Source organism: Myotis lucifugus, unplaced genomic scaffold, assembly GCF_000147115.1.
Source record: "Myotis lucifugus unplaced genomic scaffold, Myoluc2.0 scaffold_63, whole genome shotgun sequence".
Taxonomy (NCBI): domain Eukaryota; kingdom Metazoa; phylum Chordata; class Mammalia; order Chiroptera; family Vespertilionidae; genus Myotis; species Myotis lucifugus.
In genome coordinates, this window is record NW_005871111.1 from 529,147 (window position 1) to 544,906 (window position 15,760).

A 15,760-nucleotide genomic window follows, 5' to 3' on the forward strand; every position below is an offset into this window, starting at 1 on the left:
AGGGGGGCCCCCGGGACTGGGCCCCACCGCCAACAACACCCCACGCTTCACCGGGCATTCTGGAAGGCCCCGGTGTCCCGGGAGGAAGGAAGGTTTCCCCAGGGCCCACCAAGGCCGCGTTCCCCGGAGGCCCGCCGCCCCTTAGCAAGCACTCCCCCAAAATATTTTACTTATGGTACAATGGTGATCAAGCCTTCTGGGGGTCACAGACCGCCGGGAAGGGAGCCGGGGGCCGGTGGTATTCTGGGCCCCGGGCCGGGACAGGCGCCCCTCAAGACGCGGGGCGGGGCGGGCGGCGGAGCCGGCCCCCTGAGCTTCCCGGGAGCAAGGGGCTGAACGGGAGCGGCGTCCCCCGCGCCGGTTCGGGTTGGAGCCTTACGTACTTTTCGCTCGTCTCCCGTTAGCTTTACCCGAGTGAAAGTTTCGCTGCCGGGACGAGCCCCCCGCTGCGCACGGTTGGCGAGCGGCGGAGGCCGCGGGCCGGGGAACGTCGGGCGGAGATGGGCTCCCGACCGCGAGCCCAAAGCGGCGGCCCGGGCCAGACTCGGCTCCCCCCGCCGCCGCCGCCGCCTCCCGCCACCGCCTCCCGCCACCGCCACCGCCACCGCCGCCGCGCGACTCAGTACGCTCCGGGCGCAGGACAGGGGCAACTTTCTTCTCCGATTCAACTCGGAGCGTGGGTCTTTCTCGCCCACCACCCCTCCTCTCCATGCCCTCCCTTTCCACCTCTCTGTTGCCTGCACCACCCCCAGGCAAAATATTGCTACTTCATGGCTCCAAAATCTGGTCCCTTTTGAATATATTATTTTCTTTGACTAAAAGGCACGAAGTCAAAAGTGATTTTGCGGTGGGGGAAAAAAAAGGAAAGAAAAAAAGTGTGAGCCTTCATACTGTTTTGGTACATTGCGATCTGACCATTAATCACTTGCATGAAGTTGTATGCTTCATATAAAATGTTTATTCACCACTCCCTTAAAAAAAAACCTGCTACCACTTCTTGCCTTCATTTTGCAGGAGATAACGGTTTAATCGGAATACTTTCTGGAAGGCTAAAAAGTATCAATAGATATTCCTCCCCTCTGTAGAGTCTGGATTTATTTCCCACATGACATTTCTTCATATTGCAATATCTAACAGTAAAAATACTGGTTATTTGATCTCAGAAGACTCTTAAAGGCATATTTTATGTTGAAATGGTCTGTTTAGGATTTAGGCCTAGCATTAATAATGGATAGCAGTTGCTTTTAGTTATTGTAAAAGTTTTTATTTTTTATTTTTCCCTAACAAACTTGCAAAGTTCCTATTTTAGTAACTTGTGGAAGTATGGAGTGAAACTTTTCAACCACTCTGGCAAAGTTCGCAATTGCATATGGATAAGATGCAAAGTGTAAGATAATTTGAATGAGTTGCAAGGACCACAGTGAAAATGCTGAGATTCAAAGACTGAAGTTCTTGCTGGCAAAAGTTTGCAACACATAGAACTTGTAGATAATACCAGTGTGCTGCAATAGTAGGATACATTAGCGTCTTCTCAAGTGAGCTCTCAAAATTAAATTTATATTTTGAGATGGTGCACATAGGATACCTGTGTATCTATGTAGGCCCAAGGTATAGTTAGTTATTTAACAAAGTTGGATTTTCTTGGTTTATGAGCTATTATCACATTAAGAAAGTTGTTTTTTTTTTCTTTAAACATATTTGGCAGTGTGATTGATACATTCACTAGGCCTTCTTCTGGAAGCACCACTAAGAGAAACGCTTACTTAGTATATCAGTTTGTGAAGAAAATATATACTAAATGGCAAATGAAGGCCATATATTTTATGATTTCTTCTTTTAAAAATTGATTTACAATTTATTTAACCTGATGGAATATTTATAGAGTTTTAGAGCCAATTTTTAAAAAGAAAAACTTAGGTAGCTTATTTGGTCTCTAAGGAAAGTCCAGTAAGCACAGGGATAAAAGTACCCTCAATGAAAGATTAAACTCCATATACGTGTATGCAATTTTTAAAAACTTTATCAGAAAAATGCCAGGCATCTTATTTTAATATACACGCATATCATAAGCAAATCATGTACCTGGCCACAGAATGGTAACAGTAGGAATTTATAGGTGAACATTTGAGAAGTAGTCCCAGAAATGCCAGCATTCAGTGGTTCTTAAACTTGGCTTACTTACAAACTGATCAACGTTTAAGGTGCTGATTGAAAGTCATATCGCTTTGGAAACAGGTTTTCAGGTTTGTTTTTATTGGGGGCCAGTAACTTTCTCACTGAGTACATATGTAAAACATTCTTTGTTTTCTCTTGACTATTTTGAAATATTACATAACTTATGGCTGTATGTGCAGTAACATTATTTGTAAAGGCATACTATTTTTTAAAAATCTAATGTATGCTATACCTGGACATTTCCTACAAGTTAATGATATTCTTTAGTTCTGATATTCTGGAATATTTCTAATTGTGAGTTGAGAAAGATAACTAGCACTTTAATTGTGCATGTGTGTAAAGTTATACAAAATATTGTGCACTTTTATTGGCGCATTCTTGAAACCTTTGGGGAGTAATAAGTTGTAAAAACTTTTGATGCAAAAATGGGGACTTAGATTATTCTTAATGTTTAGTTGATATAGTTGCCCTTATTTAAGGATTTTTAGGATGGGATATATGGGCATTTGGTTGGCAGGTAAACAAAATCCTCTTGAACACGAATGAACGCAGTTCTCCGTTCTCCGAGAAACATGTTGGGAGTATCTTTGAGCACTTAAATGCCATATTAGAATGCTTATTTAAAATGTTTATCATTAATAAAGCTTTTTAATAAGATGTTTTAGCATAAATATGAATTGTTTGGAACTATGCTATTCTTCGCATTATAAAATAGGGCTGAGACTTTAAAATAAAATCCTCCTTTTGGTGAAAGCTCACTTTGTAGTTAAGGTAGGCTCCAGGAGTTCTTTGCATAATGCCATACAGCCTTGGTCCCTAGTATGTCCTATGTATATAATAAAATCAGTCAATGTGAAGGACCATTTCAAACTCCAAATTTACGTATTTTAGAGCATTTCAAGGATGAGCTCAGAATTTAGTAATGTTTAAATGCTTTGTGGTGTGCATGTATCTTAGTAGATAAACTGTGACTTGAAAATTGCCCCCCCCCCCCCCCATTTCTCTCTTCTATAGGATGGCAGCAAGAAAGATTTTTCAAACATCAGAAATTGAAAAAAGCTAAGGGTTTTTGGGAAAGGAAAAAAAAATTCTTTTTTTTTCTGGTCCCTCTTCACTTAAAGAAGGCTCACATGTTATAAAAGCTGACTTCTTCTTGGATGCTTTTATTGAAAAAGAGCAGTTTTCAAAGTTAAACATGAAATACAGAGCCTGAAATTTATTCAGAGAGGAAAAAGAGAAATGTCATTTATTGAAATGATTTATTATGTATTTTATTAATATATACTTTTCAAAACAATAATATGTAGTTTAGATAATTGATTATAATTTATTATATTTTAACAGACTTCATTGTTAAAATATTTTACCAGTTTTAACCACTCAGTTTACATTTGAACATCTAAAAATTTAATAATTTTTAATAGTAGTAGTATTTTGGACACTACAGTTAATTCTGTCTCCAAAGTATATATTTAGATGGATATTACGAACTGAAAAAGAATGCATTTTATAATATTTGTCTGTCCTACACCCTTTAAAAAAGTCATCAAGTATCTCTTTGATTTTCTTATTCTCTTTTATTTGAAAGTAAATAATTTATCTTTTTGGGGGGTTGTGCGGCAGAGAAAAGTTATGTAAGATTAGTGTGGGTTGGTTAATCAAAAGTTAGATGTACCGAGAAAGCTTTGTGGAGGTTACTGTTTAATTTTTCTTTAATTTTATTTTTATATTTACTAAGAAAATGTCAAGTAAAAGAATCAAACATCTTCAGTAAAACAGTAAGAAAAATTTAAATATTTTAAATTCCATTTTATTTTCAAATTACTTGAATTTTAAGAGGCAACGATGACGGTTTTCCTGGAGTCTCATAAACATTGAATATATCAGGTTCTCCTTTTTTCTGTGAGGAAAAGCCTGAAATATTATTTTCAAAAGTTAAATAATTATTTTGTTTTTTAAGGGATGATCATTACTGAAGGCATTTCACAATCATATCAGTAAATTAAATGTATTTAGTTGCAACACTGTTGTCACAGTGACACATTCTGTTTACTATCTGGACTGTACGCTTTTCTTTGTCCCCCCCTTTTTGTTTCATTCCCATAATATCAGAAATTATGTCTTGGACATAGATCTTTTATTTTAGTCTGATGAATATCAGATTCATCTCTTCTTTTGTATGTGGTCCTCTGCCATATTTTTCTAAGTTTTTGACTAAAAATATTTATGTACAACTGGAATACTTAGAAAGGAATTAAGATGTTACCAAAATGACTAAGACACAGATCAGAGTCTACATACAGTGTTTTTAGAGGGAAAGTCTTTATTTTCATTGATCGCGGAGACGATTTCTGCTCCTAGACTTCCATAAACATTGACTGGCATCTAAATGTTTAGGATTTGCCAATCTGGCGGCTGAACCCTGGCTGTACTACAAGTAGTGAGGTCAAGGCTGGAGCAAAATTAGATATGCCTTCCTTGAAATAGGGTTAGGATTATATATTGTTATAAGCATTTCGATAAACTTTACTTACTAGCTAAAGGATTTGCAATGACGACTGGACCATAGAACCCGGGATGCTTTGGTGACTATACCAAAACATTTTTTAATTTTTAGCAATTTTCATCTTTGAGGTTGTGAGAAATAATACCGGTCGCTTTCTTTTTTCCCTCTTGGACTTCCCGTAGGGATTCTATATACGATTTTGGTAATTTAATCCTTGCATCAAATTTCAAGTGAAATAAAGATTTTTTTTTTTTGACGGTGACCATCTGAAAAAAAACAAGTTGTTTCTTTTTGTTTTCAGCGTAGTCATACTTTTGTTTATATTCATTTCCCTAGGATGAATTCCATCCTTTCATCGAAGCCCTTCTGCCCCACGTCCGAGCCTTCGCCTACACATGGTTCAACCTGCAGGCCCGAAAACGAAAATACTTCAAAAAGCATGAAAAGCGTATGTCAAAAGAAGAAGAGAGAGCCGTGAAGGACGAGTTGTTAAGTGAAAAACCAGAGGTCAAGCAGAAGTGGGCATCTCGACTTCTGGCCAAGTTACGGAAAGATATCCGACCCGAGTACCGAGAGGATTTTGTGCTTACAGTTACAGGGAAAAAGCCTCCATGCTGTGTCCTTTCCAACCCAGACCAGAAAGGCAAGATGCGAAGAATTGACTGCCTCCGCCAGGCAGATAAAGTCTGGAGGTTGGACCTGGTTATGGTGATTTTATTTAAAGGTATTCCGCTCGAAAGTACTGATGGCGAGCGCCTTGTAAAGTCCCCGCAGTGCTCCAACCCAGGGCTCTGTGTCCAGCCCCATCACATAGGGGTTTCTGTTAAGGAACTCGATTTATATTTGGCATACTTTGTGCATGCAGCAGGTAAGTGCGATGGTGAGAAGTCCTTCCACTTTCTCTTGTGTGTGTTTCTTTCCTGATGACCCCTGTACGTGCCTGTGCACATGCACGGCGTGGTTTCAAAGGTGGGCCAAAGTCAGAACAGCGGGGCCCCGGTGTCTGGGGTGCCACCTTCATGCAGATGGAAAAGCATAGCTTTGAGAGAATTCGCACTAAGTTGAGTTCTTTTGGCAAGTGGTGTTATCAAAGGTGTTGGGTAGTCAGTTATGCGATATGTTTAAATCACAATTTTTGATGATGGGCAGAGAAGCCTCATAAAAACCCTTGTAATAAAGGGTGTATTTTACCTGGCAAGCGATCTAGTTAAAAAGCATGTAGTTTGGTAGTGAGGCAATATTTTTAGTGGCTTTTCTTCTGGGAATGTTTTTAACCTACGGGGGCCTCTTGAACACCTTGCTAATTAAGATGAGGTTGGAGGTGAGATTATTGTTATTAAATTGCTGATCATTTATGAGGGAAAAAGATTTACATTAATATGCAGACTTAGTAGGCTTGTATTTAGGAACTTTTAGTGTTGTCTCAGATAGCTAAGGGAAAAAGCAAACCAACTCTTTTAAGTAATTGATGGAGAGGTTAACCTTAAAAGTAACCAACCCGTATAGTGCATGAGTGCATTGAGAAATCCATATTGATAATTGGTTTAGTGAGTTGCTTTGATTTATAATAAAAGTATTTATTGTTTCAGGACTGTTTTCAGGGCATGTTTTACCTATGCATATTACAGCAGTTAGAGTAGCATTGAGGATAAAACTATTGAGGACTGGATAAAATAATGCATTTTTACTTTGTTCCTTTCATCTTGTTTTAGACAAAAGGCTCATTGTGTTATGTGAAAGCTCAGATCTTGTGTAACTTGTTGACTTTTTATATGTACATATCGGTCGTGGTAGATCACCTTCATGGCAGTTACTTGAGCCTGATGGAAGAAAGAAGGTTGTGGAATCCTACCAGTAGATTGTTTTGGGGTTCATATAATTACATATTTTTTTTCACAAAGGAGAGAGAAGATACTATCTGTAAAATCAACACTGTACTGTTTTGCAAAACATTTTTAATTATAAGGATGCAAGCTATATTTTAAAGAAGTGAGCTGAAATCCTATTCTCTATTATTTTTCTCAGTATATGTTTCAGAAAGAGAACTTTTGTTATCCATCTTTCCTTACATAAGAAACTGGAGAAATTAACTTTGCAAGCATGTCTCATCATCATTTGCATTCTGTTGGTAGGGGACAGATAAGTATTTTAGAGGATGTGATCTGTAAGTGTTTAAAATGTTTGGGTTTCTGAAAATGTTTATATGTAATTATAAGAAGTGCCTGTTGCTTCAGCCAGTTTTGGGTGGCGGTAATGAAAAGGCACACCTCTCAAATGACCTTTACACAGGAAAAGCAGTCCTTTCTTAACCCCTTTACCATGCCATTGTTGTTACTTTGTTTTGTGTTTTGAAAAAGCCAAGTTAAATTTTTTAAAAATTTATTTGCATATGTAAGTGGAGATTCTTATAAGGAAAGGCAAGGTGCAAAGAAAATATGGGTGTTCTAAGTGCTGTCAGGGAACATTTTTTAAAATGTATTTAATCTTTTTAATATTTTGGAAGTAAGTATTTTATAAATTATAAGTAGTGCTCTAATTGAAAATTGTGGGTGCCAACAGGTGATGCACATCATGGTATGTTTTGTACTTCCTTAAAGGTACCATCAGAATGAAATACCAGTTATGTTTTTATCGGTGTGAGCAGTATCCATTCTAAGGTTTAGCTGTAAACATTTCCTTTAGATTTAAGAGATGCAACCTCTCTAGCTGTTGCCATGACATGCATTCTCTTTTGTTGTTGATGCTGTTACTGGTGCTGTCGCTCCAAGTCCTGGAGCTAACAGTTGCTGGTTGTTTCAATACTTGAAGGGTGAGGTTGGTAAAATGATGTGTAGACGGTTGCTTAGGAGAGTTAGCATCCTTATTGCTTATGAAAGATTTATTGACAGCAACATGGATCAGACTACTTTCGGTTTGGTTTTCCTGATGTATCCCAGAATCCCTTGTCAGGCCTGAACGCCAGCCAAGTGCCAGGCCATTGGTTTTGCCGGAGCAGAGCGCGGTAATGGCTGCTTCTCTGTACGCACCGCAGGATGATTGCAAAAGGAAATATTAGGGGCCTTTTGTCTGAAAATATTTCAAATTTGATTTAAGAGATTTAGAGACCTGTTATTTGTGGAAGGGAGGCTGCCAATACAAATACGAGGTAGGCCGGTCAACTTACATACAACTGATTTGACAAGCATCTGTTATAATACTGAAGATTTGTAAACACTAAACAATGTTTTTACCTCCTTAAAAGTTTTGAGAACTTGCCAGTATTGGCAGGAGGCAGAGACTCTGAAACGTGCTTCAAGAAACATGCCAAAATCATTGTGGCCTTTTCACCTACAGTCCGCTCCCCCCACCTCTCTCTTTCTTTAAAGTGTTATATATTGTTTTCTCCCCCAAAGTCTCCTTTTTTTCCCCCTAGCTGGCCACAAAAGGGAGGTGTTTTTTTTCCTTCCAAAAAAATGTGTACGATTATTGCTTTATTTCTCAGCCTCTTCTTTGGTAGGAAGTTGAAATCTTAGAACACACATGTAAATGCTGGAAACTAATGCAGCATCAATCATTTTTTTTAAAAGCAGAGGTGATTTAGCCTGAGACTTATTGAGATGCTAAAATACAATACATAAATTACATTCCAAATTTTTCCTCTAAATCCAGGGGTATTCGAACTGTGTGAATTTTGTGGCTGATAAACAGTAACAAGTATAATGAAATCGGAGTGATTCCAAAAGCCTGAGAATTTCATCTCGTTAAAAGTATAAAAGAGTATATTCATTTTAGTTTGGTCTCTATTTGAGTTGTCCTTCCCCTGTATCATATGACAACTTGGAGATATTATGGTATTGTGGCAAATGGTATTCTTTGTGGGCATGTAACAGTAAAGCTAATTTATGACCAGTCTTTACCAGATGATCTGTATCAGAATCTACAATATACCCGGCACGTGGCAAGGTCACAATTTAAGTTGTTAAGGTCATAACCTTAGCCACCAGGCATTTGACCTTTTAGATAAAGTTAACCTTTGTTCATTAGTAGGCACTCAACCGAGAACTTTCTGGAGAGTTTTTTGTTGTTGTTTTTTTTTTTTTAAACTGCTTCTGTATAACTTCTGGTAATGTAATCAGATTCTAGGGAGCTTTTCAGCTGAGTTAGTTAAATTTTGTAAGAAGTTAGATTTTTAAGAATGCATCTCTTGCATTAGAGGTAAGTTGCTGTATCTAGACCACAGAATGACAGTGTTACACGTTATTTTTCATAGTTATTACCTGCTTTTGGGGGACGGGGGAATAGAATGAAAGCTCTGAGGCAGCTGCTTGGAGATGTTTAAAAATAAAAATTAAACAAATAAAATTATGTTTAATTCAATTTGGCCTGTGCTAGTTTTTAAGTTGGGCCCAAGCGCTAAATCACAATGAGCATCCTCACTTTTTGCACATGAGGAATTTTCTGAGATTGGAAGTATTTTTAGTGGTCTTAAAATTTACTTTGAAAGATAAATAAATGGCCAAAATTTGCCAGCTAATTGCTGTCATTGTTAATTAACCAGTGACAGAGAAAATTGGATTTGCCCTACTGGTAGCACGAGTACTTGGTTAGTTTTAAGGTATAAGTGAACATTTTTTTGCATGGTGATGTTTTAGTACAATAGTTACTGATTGCTTTCATGCTGCCCCTGTTACTACCTTTACTTAGCTTTGCTTGGACTAGGGTTAGCAAAGGTCCCATCACTCACTGAAAGAGCTGTTGCCATGTCTCGGAATTCTGGTACTGTCCTGTAAACCTGTACTGCAGTATTACTGATTACCATATCACCTGTACCATATTATTCACCTTATTGTGCTAGCGTGAATGCTCATTTTAAATTATTTACATTACTGTGAGTTTTGCTCTGATATGCCACGTATTATTCCGTTTCAACAAAGAGGGAGAGAGAGAGAGAGACTCCCATTTAGGTGCATTTTAGTTTTATTTTGGCTTCGTGATTGCCATTCCTTCATAGAGTAATAGAGAAAGCCGTGATATGCAGTTGGACCAGATGGTCATGTTGACAGGTTGAGAATTCACTTCCTACTGCTTCAGAACAGGTGTAAGATTAGGAGTGTCTGTGTATGAGCGTATGTGTGCATCGTGTGCATGTGTGTGCACATCCAGGCTGCACACAGAGTGTTGTTTAGAGCAGTGGAAATGATTTTTTTCTTTTTATTTTTTTAAATAAAGCTGGTACTTTAAATACAGTGTAGCTATATGCATAAGGTTATCAATACATAGAGAGTAATTATTGTAACAATTTTTAAGTAAATGTTAGACTGTTATAGTTTATAATTTTATGTCAAATTAATTACAACAATTTCTTTATTTTTAGATAACCACATTAGTTTATGGCAGTATTGCATATCTCAACTACATTTCATATATTCTGTTAGCAGGTATATGTGTGTATGTGTTTATGTTCAAGTCTAGGACTAGACATTATGTAATTAAACTTCTTCAGTGCCTTAAAAACTCCCTGGTTGGAAGCTGTGCAGTTAGTTTCTGTGATTTGTAATCATAAACTGTGTTTGGAAAAAGAAGGAATAAGACTAATATACATTTAAAATTAATAGAGTAAGTACCACCCTACCTCAAATTCTAACTCTAACCTAACACTAAACTTGTGATAGATTTTTGTGGCTGACTGATCTACTGTAAATAATTGGTATATGCACACAATTTTAGAAAACTTCATTTATCTTTATATTTGTCTTTCAAGTCTTCAAAGGAGAGAGCACTAACAATCGACAAACTTGAGATAAATATGGCTTTTATCTCCTGGAATGTTTTCTGTGTAACTTGAGGATAGTAAAAATATCTGTTATCTAGAATTTAGTAACAGTATCCTTTATGTAGAATGTAGTGAAAAAGATGGACATTCAGAGGCAGAGAATGAATAGGAATAAGGAGGAAGAGTGGTTTTGGTGTAAACCTGTAACAGAGGAGGTCAGTTCATTTATGGCTAAGAGGTTCGAGTGTTGGTAAGAAATTTCTCAATGCTGCTGGCTTGGATTTGCCTTGTCTTTTTTTCTACCCAGTGATGAATAGCATTAATTTAAACCTATTTAGGGCTAGTGTGGGAGAAACCACAGCCTTTGTTGTGGTCACTGCTGTACACAGTAGGACTGGTGTTTCACTTAGTGAAGGCCTCAAGCTGCTTCCAGAAGACGCAGAACAGCCTGTCGGCTTTTAAAAACTTGCACAGAAGCAACAACAGTTCTAATTGCTCACAAATGTTAATATAGATTATTGAAAACAATTCTGAGGGTTAGAATAGGAGAAAAAAAAACATCAAATACAGATTGAATGCAGTGAATGTGCTAACCATTGTTTTATGACCATTTCAGCAACAATTTCTCCATGGTTATTTAGAGTTTAGATCTTGCTTTTCAATATATTATAAATTGTAAATCATTGGGATCTGGGGTAAGGGGGAGGAAGAAGTCAGGTGGAGGAGGAAGAGAATGAATGAACTGGCATGCTTTGTTAAGAGAAACATAAAACCGTGAACTTAATCGCAAATGGAGATGCTCTAAAAAGTGTTTTGGTTTAAGTAATGACTGTAAGAGGATCCCAAGCAACAAGATATCAAGAGAATTTTATAATCAATCTCCCCACATTTTTTTTTTTGCATAGTTTCTTTTAGACTAAGAGACTATTAGTGGCTTTTGGAGTTTCTGTGCAAATTTTTAGAAAGAAAAGTTTCACAAATTTTTTTTAAGTATTTAGGGGTCCAGTTAGGGACACTTGTGGCACACATACACTTGTAAAGGAGCTATTGAGATGTTTATTATTATTACCATTTTACCTTTGAAGGTGACAATAGACTGTTGTCTATTTTTTGGCTGTCAGCCACTAAGGCAACTGTAAGATACAAATTACTGACCAAACTTTAGTGTCCCTAAACTTAACCAGAATTTTATAGCTGCTGCAAAGACAGAAATGACTCCCCCCCCCCCCCGGGTTTTCCCCAAATATTAGAAAACAATGTTGTGTGTTTTGTTATGATAACTCCACAGTGTAAAAGTATATTTTATCTAATGGAATTTGTCCTCCCATTTTAGTGAAATAAACATGGCTTATGAGGCAAAGAAATAAATCCACAAATGACAAATTGCAGCAGCTTCATGGCAGAGATCTTTTTGCTGTCCTGTTTGTAAAGAAGCTAAATAAGATTAAGCTAAACAAGATAAAACTGAAGGAAAAAAGTTCATTTGTGTTATGTATTTTGGCAAGTGTTGGTCTTCTTTGACATGTAATATATGGCTCATCCCAAACCTAGAAATGATTAGGGTGGTCATAATAACTGGAGATTGAAGTGGAACAGCTTAATCTTCTTTGCAAACTTTAAACTTATTGCTCTTTGTGTCTTTTGCATACCTTCCTAGTGATAGATATTTTGGGCCTTGATCAACTGAGAGATGGATGGAAGGAAGGGAGGAAGGAAGACAAATAACTTTTATTGAATATCTCTTTTATGGCAAGCACTGTACTAAGTTTTGCCCTATGCTGTAGCTTTTTTTTTCTTTCCTCTTCTTTTTTAAAAACTTCATAGCAATATTGTGAATAAATAATACATTCTCCATTTGTACTGATGAAAATAAAGTCTCAGAGTGGCCAAGTTAGAGCAAAATTAAATTCAGACTTGCTGATTCCAAGTTATTTGTTTTTAAAAATAAAATTCAAATCTATTCTATAGCCTTCTTTCTATCTTGTTGTTTGGGGTTGGCTGTTATTTAAATGGTATTAAACATCTACCTTGAATCAATAAAAAGTCAAAATCCAAACCTTTCCCACAGAGATAGTTTACTGCAGAGTTCAGGTCTAGCCACAGAATGAGGCTGCACTTGGTTAGGAGAAGGAGAAATGGTTTGGGGCTTGTCAGTGTGGGGGTCAACAATCTGGAATGACTTGTTCTATTTTGTTTTTAGGAAGTTGAAGTTAGTGAATTCTATTTGACATTATGACACAGGTTTAAGATTAAAAACATTTTTTTGGTAAGATAAAGTTAGCTGAATTGGTTTAAATGCTTTGGGAAGCCATTGAGAATTAAAGCAAGATTATTTTAAAAATCAGAGTCGCATGTAATATTTTACTAGGTAGATTTTTTAAAACATTTTCTTATATGCATGAGATATATATTAGTAACTTCCCATAATGATTAGATTTAAAAATTTAAAACTTACTCCGTAAAGACCTTGTGGCCTTGTGTATAATTATTTAAAAGAAAGCAAAAATGGAGTATTTTTAGTTAAAAAAATTTTTTAAAAAAAATTTAAAATAGAAAGGAGAAAAGTTTAAAATAGGGACAAGCTTTATCTTAATGCCCTTAAATGATTTATTGATGGATTTATCTAATGCCCTTATATTCATTTTTTTAAACTTAGGCAAGATTAGTTCTTAATGACTTCAGTGCAAAAACTCAAAGTCTCACTCAACATGAATTTTCTATTGGTAAATAGAAAAAAAATGACCAGCAAAATAATTTTTACTACATTGGTTCTACATATTAATTCTTTTAGGATTTTTTTTTAAAAAAAGTATGCTGCTGAACTGGAACCTATAATGAATAAAAGAAAATGTAATTTTCTTTTTAAGAAATGCTAATAAGTCTTAATGTTAGGGTTGTTGATTATCAGTTATGCTGGAGGAGGAAAATTTAGGTTTGTGAATAAAAGTGAATAAATTGGAAACAAAAGGGGATTAGAATTAAAAATTAGGACTCACAGTCATTGTTCTTTCCACCCCGTTCCATACTGCCTGCCTTATGATGTCTCTGGTGTTTATGGTGGTCCCAAATCCTGTGAATTTCAGACATAAACAGTTTTCAGAGCATACATATTTATACAAATATTTTAATAGCTATTTTTGAAGTACTCTATGGGTTAAAAAAGCGAGCTGAAATAAAAAATAATAAAACATTTAAAAAGTAAATACTATTCAAAATTTTGTATGTATGTCTGTGTAGCATCTGCCCTTGTCAGGCTGCTGTCTTTGTTGCTATGGTTTGGGTGATTTTATTTCCTTTTGTAATTTTGCCAGCCCATGATTGGGTAGTGCAGCATGTTCATGCTGTTGGGGAAGATGTATCTGTGGTGAGTCATATAGCTTGATCTAAGTGGTAATTTTTTGGTAGGGAAAGGTATTTGTCAGATTCTATTATCCAATAGAAACTGTGGTGCCACAATATCAATGTTCATTTAGTTATCAAAATCAGGCACACAATACTTAATATGGGAAATGGAGGACTACCTCTTCTGTTGGAAGCACTTAGGATACTGTGTATTTTAATCTTAAAGGGATTAGTTATCTAATTTTAAGGTTCTGCATAAAGTGAATATCGTATATATAGGATCCCATTATTGTCACTTTCAAATATTCCATTGCTTTTCAAAGAAGCTGACATTACAAGTTCTTAGGTTGACAAATTCTCATCAACTTTGGTGAAAATTTTGGCTGCAAAATGACGAAAGGCAAAGGAGGGCCCTAGACAGATGGTTTTCAGTGTTGGGATGACATCAAGCCCTTCTTCATGGCATGTTTTAAACATTACAAATGAATGAGGAATGGAGATGCTTAAAGAGCTTACTATAGAATGAGGAAGTAAGATACTATGTATGTGCATGCAAACCTTCATAGCATGCTGTTAAACAGAACTGTATGAGCTTAGGTATAATAGCAAAGTGGCAGTGAAAATTGTAAATATCTTTTTTATGCAGTAGAACTCAAAAATAATATTAGTCATTACAAATATTGTGGATGGAAAAGTGTGTATACCTGAGAAAATATTTTTTGGCATTAAGTAATGGGAAGTTGAAGATAAGTGGGTTACATACATTTAAGATGATGCAAGGATTCTTGATAAGATTTTGGCAAAAGCTTGTCTGCATCTTTGTATAACTGTGGCAAGATTTCTGCATGGATCATATTATATAAATATAACTAAGTTACTAATGTTTCTGTTTGATTCATTTAGTTGGCGTTTTCTTCCCTTCTTTTAAATGTTAGAGGTTCTCTTTTGGAGAGTAGTTTCAAGTAACTTCTGAGAATGAAGTCTTTGTAACTGGATGCTGTTTAACAGCATAACTATTGTTGTACGTTCCTGTCAGCAAAAGATAGTCTTTGCAATACTTTTATTGTATGTCCTCTTAATATGTGACAAGGACTTTTATTAAGAATTATTTTTCCGTTTAAATGTACTTTTTGAAATCCCTCCCCCTCCCAAGCTAATCAAGAATTACGGGGGTGTTTTAAGAATATTCAGATGCATTTTTATTATTTTCTAGGCTTGTTCACTGTATAGGAAAAGTCTTATTTTTTTAAAAAAGGTTTTGGGATTCATGTAGTTTAGATTTTCTCTAAAAGGAAGGGGGAATAGAGATTAACAGAAAAGTGCCATCTCATTGAGCTCGGGATGTATACAGTTCTTTGGAAAATGAGGATATTGCCATCTGGATTGTTAGGGTTGAAGAACTAATTGTTCTAAAGATATTTGCCCCTCATTTCAGAAAAGACAGCAAACATGCAAAATGGATAAATGTAATCCTTTGTACTTTTACCACCTACATTTTTAAACTACAGTGACTCTGATTTCTCTGGAAAGGTCAGAGGTTTCAGAAGGCTTTGTAATTCTTCAAAGAAAGACATTTTCAATTTTGCTATATAAAGACTGATTATACATAGCTTTTTACTTTATTTGCAATTGAGCCTAGGACAGTGGTCGGCAAATTCATTAGTCAACAGAGTCAAATATCAACAGTACAACGATTGAAATTTCTTTTGAGAGCCAAATTTTTTAAACTTAAACTATATAGGTAGGTACATTGTTATTAACTTAATTAGGGTACTCCTAAGGCTTAGGAAGAGCCACACTCAAGGGGCCAAAGAGCCGCAGTTTGCCGACCACTGGCCTAGGAGGTGCTGGGGTGGGAGGTGCTGGGGTGGGTATGATGCTGAATAAGCCATGAGACGTGTCATGAGATAGCAGAATTGGAGGGAAACAGAAAGATTGGAGAAAAACATAGATTCACGTTTAGAGATGCTCATTTTTGGCCTTTC

At 36.4% G+C, this 15,760-nt stretch overlaps 1 protein-coding gene across 11 annotated transcripts in view; it reads left to right on the forward strand.

Annotated features, from left to right (window-relative positions):
- The window catches only part of NFIA (nuclear factor I A), a 369,193-nt gene that overhangs the window by 854 nt on the left and 352,579 nt on the right, over window positions 1-15,760 (forward strand). For all 11 annotated transcript variants that reach the window (XM_014456716.2, XM_023754653.1, XM_023754654.1 and 8 more), the window contains exon 2: window positions 5,018-5,549. In XM_014456716.2, the coding sequence (XP_014312202.1) occupies window positions 5,018-5,549 (532 nt within the window). The remainder of the gene's footprint in view (window positions 1-5,017; window positions 5,550-15,760) is intronic.